The 8,845-nt window shown below is 59.7% G+C and overlaps 1 protein-coding gene across 1 annotated transcript in view; it reads left to right on the forward strand.

Annotated features, from left to right (window-relative positions):
• Positions 1 to 8,845, forward strand: part of HDAC5 (histone deacetylase 5) — a 15,921-nt gene that overhangs the window by 3,515 nt on the left and 3,561 nt on the right. The window contains 6 exon segments of the mRNA XM_032449354.1: positions 894 to 1,096; positions 2,436 to 2,606; positions 4,124 to 4,175; positions 5,797 to 5,909; positions 6,013 to 6,141; positions 7,867 to 8,133. Coding sequence (XP_032305245.1) covers positions 894 to 1,096; positions 2,436 to 2,606; positions 4,124 to 4,175; positions 5,797 to 5,909; positions 6,013 to 6,141; positions 7,867 to 8,133 — 935 coding nt within the window.

Here is an 8,845-nt window from a genome sequence, read left to right on the forward strand (position 1 = left end):
CCCCCCCCCCTTCCTTTAGCAGCCCATCATGGCCGGCTCTGGTCTATACTGGGAAGGGGGGGGCTCTATTAGCATGCATTGCTGCCCCCCTGTTGGGTCCCCCCCTCTAAGACTGCCCTATAAGCACATCCCAGTTGCCCTCCTCCATCTCTGAGACCCCCAGGTCCCACCCCACAGCAGCTCTCTGGGGTCCCTATAGAGCTAGGGGGCTGCCCTGCCCCATAGCAGCCCTCTGGGGTCCTTATAGCATCAGGGGGGTACCCTACCCCCACCCCATAGCAGTTCTTTGGGATCCCTATAGCATCAGGGGGCCACCCCACCCCATAGCAGCCCTCTGGGGTCCCTATAGGGCCAGGAGTTACTCCCACCTCATAGTAGCTCCTCCCTATAGCGCCAGGGGGGTGTCCCTTGCCCCATAGCAGCCCTCCCTGTAGGCTCAGGGCTGTACCCCCACCCCATAGCAGCCCTCTGCGGTCCTTATAGTACTCCCACCCCATAGTAGCTTCTTCCTATAGAGCCAGGGGGTTGTCCCTACCCTATAGCATCCCTCTGGGGGTCCCTATAGGGCCAGGAGCTACTCCTACCCCATAGCAACCCTCTGGGGTCCCTATAGCATCAGTCCCTACCCTATAGCATCCCTCTGGGGATCTCTATAGGGCCAGGAGCTACTCCTACCCCATAGCAGCCCTCTGGGGTTCCTATAGCCTCAGGGCTGTGCCCCCACCCCATAGCAGCCCTCTGGGGTCCCTATAGCATCAGGGGGCTGTCCCTACCCTATAGCATCCCTCTGGTGGTCTCTATAGGGCCAGGAGCTACTCCTACCCCATAGCAGCCCTCCCCATAGCCTCAGGGCTGTACCCCTGCCCCATAGCAGCCCTCTGGGGTCCCTCTAGGGCCGGAGGGGCCGTTGGAGCCATGCGGGGAGCTCCGTGCTGCGGGGCTGGATGCGGCGGCGCGGGAGAGGCAGCTGCAGCGGGAGCTGCTGGCCCTGAAGCAGCAGCAGCAGCTCCAGAAGCAGCTGCTGTTCGCTGAGTTCCAGAAGCAGCACGAGCATCTGACACGGCAGCACGAGGTGCAGCTGCAGAAGCACCTCAAGGTGGGGCCGGGGTTAAGGGGGGGATCGGGGGGGTTGTTATGGGGTGATGGAGCCGTGGGGAATTGAGTGTTGTGGGGTGATGGAGCCATGGGGTATNGCTGCAGAAGCACCTCAAGGTGGGGCCGGGGTTAAAGGGGTGGGGGTGGGGGAGGGTGTGGGGTGATGGAGCTGTGGGGTATTGAGTGTTGTGGGGTGATGGAGCCATGGGGTATGGCTCATTATGGGGTGATGGAGATGTAGGGTGATGATTTGTTATGGGTCGATGGAGCTGTGGGGTGATGGAGTCATGGGGTATGGATTATTGTGGGTGATGGAGTTGTGAGGTATGGCTCGTTATGGGGTAATAGAGCTGTGGGTTATGGCTTGTTATAGGGTGATGGAGCCATGGGGTATGGCTTGTTGTAGGGTGATGGAGCTGTAGGGTATTGAGTGTTATGGGGTGATGGAGCCATGGGGTATGGCTCGTTATGGGGTGATGGAGCTATGGGGTGATGGAGCCGTGGGGTATGGCTCATTATGGGGTGATGGAGATGTGGGTTATGACCCGTTATAGGGTGATGGAGCTGTGGGATATGGCTTGTTATGGGGTGATGGAGCTATGGGGTGATGGAGCCGTGGGGTATGGCTCATTATGGGGTGACGGAGCCGTGGGGCATGGCTTGTTGTTGGGTGATGGAGCTATGGGGTGATGGAGCTGTGGAGTATGGCTCGTTGTGGGGTGATGGAGCTATGGGGTGATAGAGCCATGGGGTGTGACTCGTTATGGGGTGATGGAGCTGTAGGGTGTTGATTTGATATGGGGTGATGGAGCCATGCTGTATGGCTTGTTATGGGGTGATGGAGTTGTGGGGTGATGGAGCTGTGGGGTACTGAGTGTTGGGGGGTGATGGAGCTGAGGTATATGGCTTGTTATGGGGTGACGGAGCTATAGGGTGATGGAGTAGTGGGCTATGTCTCATTATGGGGTGACGGAGCTATGGGGTGCCCCATGACGATGGAGCCGTGGGGCATTGTTTGTTTGGGGGCGATGGGTCCATTGGCTCATGTTGGGGTGATGGAGCCATAGGATGGTGCTGACATGGTGGTGATGGAGCCACGGGACATGGCTCATATTGTGGTGATGGAGCCACAGGACATGGCTCATATTGTGGTGATGGAGCCACAGGACATGGCTCATATTGGGGTGATGGAGCCACGGGACATGGCTCATATTGTGGTGATGGAGCCACGGGGCGCTGCTCATCTCTGGGGCGATGGAGCCGTGACACCCCCCGGCGCTGCGTGTTGTTGGGGGGCTGTTGTTGTTGGGGGGGATCCGATGGTTCCGTGCCCCCCGCAGCAGCAGCAGGAAGCTTTGGCCGCCCGGCGGCAGCAGGAGCTGGAGCAGCAGCGGCAGCGGCAGGAGGCGATGGAGCAACAACGCATGGAGCAGCTGCAGGCGCTGCGCTGCAAGGAGAGGGGCAGAGAGAGTGAGAGGGGATATGGGGGGCAATGGGGCTGGAACGCCCGTGTGGGGCTGGGGGGGGATTGGGTTGGGGGGGAGTGGGGTTGTGGGGCTGTGGCGGTAGATTGGGTGGAGGGTTTGGGTCTGGGGGGTTGCATTGGGTTGGAGGGGGGGTTGATTGGCGGTTTCTGGGCTGGGTGGGGGCGATTAGAGGTTGGGGCTCAGGGTGTGTGGGTCACTAGGGCAGCATGTTGGGGTGCAGTTGGGATGTGGCGGTTAGAATGGGTTGGGGGGGTTGGGGCTGGAAGGGGGAATTGGCTGCCTTGTGTGGAGCTGAGGGGGGCTTTGAAGGTTGGGGGAGGTTGGTGTGCAGTGGTGGCTGCGGGAGGGTCTGTTGATAGGACGGAGAATATTCCGAAGAGTTAGGGGTTCGTGGAAAGGGTTCTGGGAGGGGATTGGGGCAGGGTGGGAGTGGGTCAGTGGGGGGGGTGGGGGGTGTCTAGTGGCGGGTGGTAATGTGCAGTAATAGTGTATAGGTGCGTGAGCTAGTAGGGATTGGGAGAGAGTTAAGCTTGGGCGCTGGGTGAGGTTGAGTCTCATGGGGAGATATTGGGTGGGTGGAAATAGGGGCTGGGTGGACGGGTGAGCTATTTGGGGGGTGAGATTGGCTTGGGGTGCAATGGCAGCCATAGCGTGGAGTGGGTTGGGGGGCTGGGGGGATGTCGGTGGGGGTGTGGGGGCTGCAGGGCGGCGCGTATGGTGGGGTGTGGGGGGGTACAGGTCTTAAGGTCACTGCGGGCCAGCACGTGTGTGTAGGGTGCATTATGGTGTGGGGGCTGCTGCTTTTGGGGCTGGGGCGATGCTGGTGGTGCTGGTTATTGAGGGGGTGGGCATCCACAGCCCCCCCCAGGTGCCAGTGCCAGCACGGAGGTGAAGCTGAAGCTTGCAGGAATTCCTGCTCAGTAAAGCCAAGGAGCTGGGCGCCGGCGCCCCCCAACCATTCCCTGCCGCAGCACCCAACGTGCTGGTACGAGACCCCCCCCCACCTTGAGACCCCAACTCCCCCCATAGCAGCAACAGCACTGGGATGAATGGATGGGGGATGATGGGGTTGGGGGGGGTTTGCAGTGGTGCTCAGTGGGGCTGGGGGGCACACAAGCCATACTGCGCCCCCCCCCCCCTCAGGCTTCCCCCCCCGCTAAACCCAACCCCAAAAAACCCTTCCCTTTGGGAAACGGGGGCGAAGGGGGGGGGGGGGGGGCCTTTATTTTCCCCCCCCCCCCCCCCCCAAAAGAAGGGGAGCCCGGGGGGGGGGGCAGCCCCGGGACCCCCCCGTCCGTACAAGGTGCCGCTGCTCGGACCCCTACGGACGGCCGCCGAATGATTTCCCACTGCGGAAAACAGGTGGGTGCCAAAACACAGTGGGCAATAATGAATTGGGGTGGGGTCCATAGCTTTAATATTACCCCCCCCCCTTAACGCGCCCCCCCCCCATTTTGCCAGCTCGGAGCCCAATTTGAAGTTCGGTCACCGGCTGAAGCAGAGGTGGACGGAGCGGGCGAGCAGGCCCTTAATGGGAGGAGGGACGGGACCACCGTGAGGGCAGCGTGAGGCGCCCGCCAGCGGAGGTCAACGGTGGGAGGGGGGCGAATGGCCGACAAGGGGGGGGGTCTGTTGAATGGGGGGTTGGGTCTGATGAGACGGGATGAGGGCTAGGGGTGGTGGGTCTATAGGAGATGTTGGGCTGCATTGGGTTGGGAGGCGTTGGGTGATTGGGGTGGATGTAGAAGGTTGAGTGCGGGTTGGGGACTGGGGTGGGTTGATGTGGTTTGGGAGGGCTTGGGCGGGTTGGGGGGCTGGGGGATTGATTGGGGTGGGGGGTGATGTCTATAGGGCAGATGTTGGGTGCAGTGGGATTGGGTAGAATGGGTGGGTGGGGTTGGGGCTGGAAGGGATTGGGGTTGTGGCTGGAAGGGGGGGGTACTTTGGGGTGGGGGGTGGGAGCTGCGATGCGGTGGGTTGGGTGCAATGGGGTCTGTGAGGGTTTGTTGTAGGGGAGATATTGGGGTTAGGGGGTGGAAAGGGATGTGATAGCTGTATAGGGATGTGGAGGGATTGGGGCAGGGTGGAGTGGGCGTGGGGGGGTTGACGATGGGGTGCAGGGAGGCTTGAACGCAATAAGGATATAGCAGTGAGTGTAGGTCTGGGGGGGTTAAGTTGGGGGGGGTGTCTGTAATGGAGGGGGTGGGGGCGTCTCGTTGAATGAGGTGGCTGGGGTCGTGAATAAGAGCCGGTGGTTGTGGGTCGTGAAATGGAGGAGGGGTGGTGGTCTTCTTGGAGGGGGAAGTGGGTGGGGGGCAGTTTTTTAAGGGGGGGGTCTTTGGGGGGTGGGGGGGGCATGTGAAATGGTTTAGGGTGGGGGTGAGGGTCTGAATGGAGGGGTTGTGTTGTGGTCTGTGAATGAGGGATTGGAGGGTGGGGTCCTTTGAAGGGAAGTGCTCCGGTGGGGGGTGGGCAGTTTTTGAATGGGGGATGCGGTTCTTTGAATTGGGTGGGGTTGGAGTCTGTTGGGGGTGGGGGGCTGTTGAATGGAGGGGGGTGGGGGGAGTCTTTGCATGAGGGGGGTCTCTTGAGATGAATGGTGGGGAGGGTGGGGAGGGGGTCTGGAATGAGATGGGGGGGGTGCTGTGAATGAAGGGAGGCTGTGAATGGAGGTCGTAGGTGGAATGACTGGGATGTTAGTGCTGATGGGGAGGGTTTGTGGCGGGGGTCTGTTTGAATGGCGGGGGTGTTGTGGGTGGGCTCTGCTTCAGGCCACTCTAATGGGGTCTGTGAAGAGGGGGGTGGGGGTCTTTGAATGGATGGGGGTTCTGTAAATGGAGGAGGGTGGGGGAGGGGTCTGAGGGGGGAAGGGGGTCTTTGAATGGACTGTTGGGGGTCTCGTGAATGGGGTGCTGGGGTCTGTGAATTAAGGCGTGGGGTTTGGGTCTGTGAATGGAGGGGTGATTAACCAAGTGGGCTCAGCTGCAATAGCTGGGTGGGCAAATTAGGGGCTGGGGGGGTGTTGGGTGCTTGGGTGCAGTGGGCTGTCAGTAGTGGCTGGTGTGACGTGCAATGGGGGGGTTGCAGTAGAGGGTGGCTGTGGGGGGAGGTAGGGGCTGGGGGTGCAATGGGGGGGTTGCAGTAGGGCATGCACACATGCATGGGGCTGCAGTGGGGCTGCAGTGGGGCTGCATTGTCCCCTGCCCCATTGCAGTGCCTGCAGTGTGCAGCAGCGCTCCGTGCTCGGGGCCCAGCTCCCCCAACAGCTCCCACTGCGCCATCGCTGAGAACGGCTTCACCGGCTCCGTGCCCAACATCCACGCCGAGGTGCGTGTGCACACGCGTGTGCTGGGGGATCACGCGTGTTCTTAACGTGTTCGTTCAGTGCTGACCCCCCCCCCCCTTTGTCCTTTATCCTCCCCTGCAGCAGCTGCTGCCCCAGCCCCGTGCACTGACCCTGGATGGAGCCGGGCAGCTCAGCCTCTACACGTCCCCATCGCTGCCCAACATCAACCTGGGGCTGCAGGCAACCGTCACCGTCACCAACTCACACCTCAATGTGAGGGGGGCTGGGGGCCATAGGGGGCTATGGAGACACATAGGGGGCTGTTGGGGGGCTGGGGTCCCATTAGGGGGCTATGGAGTCCCATAGGGGGCTGTTGGGGGGCTGGGGTCCTATAAGGGGGCTATGGAGACCCAAATGGGGCTGCTGGGGGCCTATAGAGACCCATCAGGGGGCTGTTGGGGGGATATGGGGTCCCATAGGGGGATATGGGGACCCATAGGGGCAATGGGGGGCTTTGGGGTCCATAGGGGGGCTGTTATAGGGGCTGGGGTCCCATATAGGGGCTGTTTGGGGCCTATAGAGATCCATATAGGGGCTGTTATAGGATCTGGGGTCCCATATAGGGGCTGTTATAGGGGCTGGGGTCCCATAAGGGGGCTATGGAGACACATAAGGGAGTTGTTGGGGTATTTGGGGTCCCATAAAGGGGCTGTTGAGGGGCTGGGGTCCCATATAGGGGCTGTTGGGGGGATTTGGGTTCCCATATAGGGGCTGTTGGGGGGCTATGGAGACCCATATAGGGGCTGTTATAGGATCTGGGGTCCCATATAGGGGCTGTTATAGGATCTGGGGGTCCCATATAGGGGCTGTTATAGGGGCTGGGGTCCCATATAGGGGCTGTTTATAGGATCTGGGGTCCCCATATAGGGGCTGTTATAGGATCTGGGGTCCCATATAGGGGCTGTTGGGGGCCTATAGAGACCCATAAGGGGGCTGTTGGGGGCCTATAGAGACCCATAAGGGGGCTGTTGGGGGGCTGGGGTTCCATAGGGGTATTATTGGGGGGTCTGGGGTCTCATGGGGGTGTTAGGTGTTACTGGGTTGGTCTGGGGTCCCATGGGCTGTTACTGAGGGGTCATTGTTCCCATAGGGGTGTTATTGGGGAATCTGGGGACCCATAGGGGTCATACTGAGGGATCTGGGGGTCCCATAGGGGCTGTTGGAGGGTCTGGGGTCCCATGGGGGTGTTATTGGAGGGTCTGGGGTCCCATAGGGTTGTTATTAGAGGGTCTGTGTTCTCATAGGGGTGTTAGTGGGGGGTCTGGGGTCTAATGGGGGTGTTACTGAGGGGCCTGGGGTCCCATAGGGGTGTTATTGGCGGATCTGGGGTCCCATAGGGGTGTTACTGAGGAGTCTGGGGAACCATAGGGGGGGATAGTGGTGGGTCTGGGGTCCCATAGGGGTGTTACTGGGAGGGTCTCGGTTCCCATAGGGGTGTTATTAGAGGGTGTGTGTTCTCATAGGGGTGTTAGTGGGGGGTCTGGGGTCTAATGGGGGTGTTACTGAGGGTCTGGGGTCCCATATAGGGGCTGTTATAGGGGCTGGGGTCCCATATAGGGGCTGTTATAGGGTCTGGGGTCCCATATAGGGGCTGTTATAGGGGCTGGGGTTCCATAGGGCTGTTTTTGGAGGGTCTGGGGTCCCATAGGGTTGTTACTGAGGAGTCTGGGGAACCATAGGGGGGGATAGTGGTGGGTCTGGGGTCCCATAGGGCTGTTTTTGGAGGGTCTGGGGTTCCATAGGGGTGTTACTGGGGGGTCTGGGGTCCCATAGGGGCTGTTGGGGGGCCTGGGGTCCCATAGGGCTGTTTTTGGAGGGTCTGGGGTCCCATAGGGTTGTTACTGAGGAGTCTGGGGACCCATGGGGGGGTTGGGGGGTGTCATTGTGGTTGTGTGCCCTATAGGGCTGACACAGTGTCCCCCTGTCCCCCCCCTTTAGGCTTCCCCCCAGCCCGACTCTGAGCGCCCCCCGTTGGCGGCTCTCCGCGGTGGGGCTGCTCTCAGTGGGAAGCTGGGCTGTGTGCTGGGGGTGCCGCTGGACGGGGACCCCCCCGCGTCGCTGCTGCAGCACGTGCTGCTGCTGGAACAGGCCCGGCAACAGAGCGCCCTCATTGCAGGTGAGTGGGGCCCCGGGACCACAGATCCCATAGAGAGAGACCCCAATTCCCATATAGATAGACCCCAATTCCTATATAGATATACCCTAGTTCCCATATAGATAGACCTCAATTCCCCTATAGATAGACCCCAGTTCCTATATAGGTACACCCCAATTCTTATATAGATAGACCCTAGTTCCCATATAGATAGATCCCAATTCCTATATAGATATGCCCCAGTTCCCATATAGATAGACCCCAGTTCCCATATAGATAGACCCCAATTCCTATATAGATACACCCTAGTTCCCGTATAGATAGACCCCAATTCCTATATAGATATACCCTAGTTCCCATATAGATAGACCTCAATTCCCCTATAGATAATCCCCAGTTCCCATATAGATAGAACCGAGTTCCCATATAGATAGACCCCAATTCCTATATAGATAGACCCCAGTTCCCATATAGATATACCCCAGTTCCCATATAGGGAGACCCCAGTTCCCATATAGCTCTACCCCAATTCCCCTATAGATATACCCCATTTTCCCTATAGCCATATCCCAGTTCCCCTATAGCCATGCCTTGCTTCCCCCTACCCTTGTGCCCCACTTTCCCCTATAGCCGTGCCCCAATTCCCTTATAGCCATACCCCCATCCCCCATATCCGCTCCCCATTCCCCTATAACTCCCCCATCCCCCATAGCCCCATTCCCCTATAGCCATCCCTTAGTCCCCCCTATAGCCATCCCCCATTCCCCATCCCCCATTCCCCTATAACTCCCCCATCCCCCTATAGCCCCATCCCCCATATCT

This window comes from Coturnix japonica, chromosome 27 (genome assembly GCF_001577835.2).
Source record: "Coturnix japonica isolate 7356 chromosome 27, Coturnix japonica 2.1, whole genome shotgun sequence".
Taxonomy (NCBI): Eukaryota; Metazoa; Chordata; class Aves; order Galliformes; family Phasianidae; genus Coturnix; species Coturnix japonica.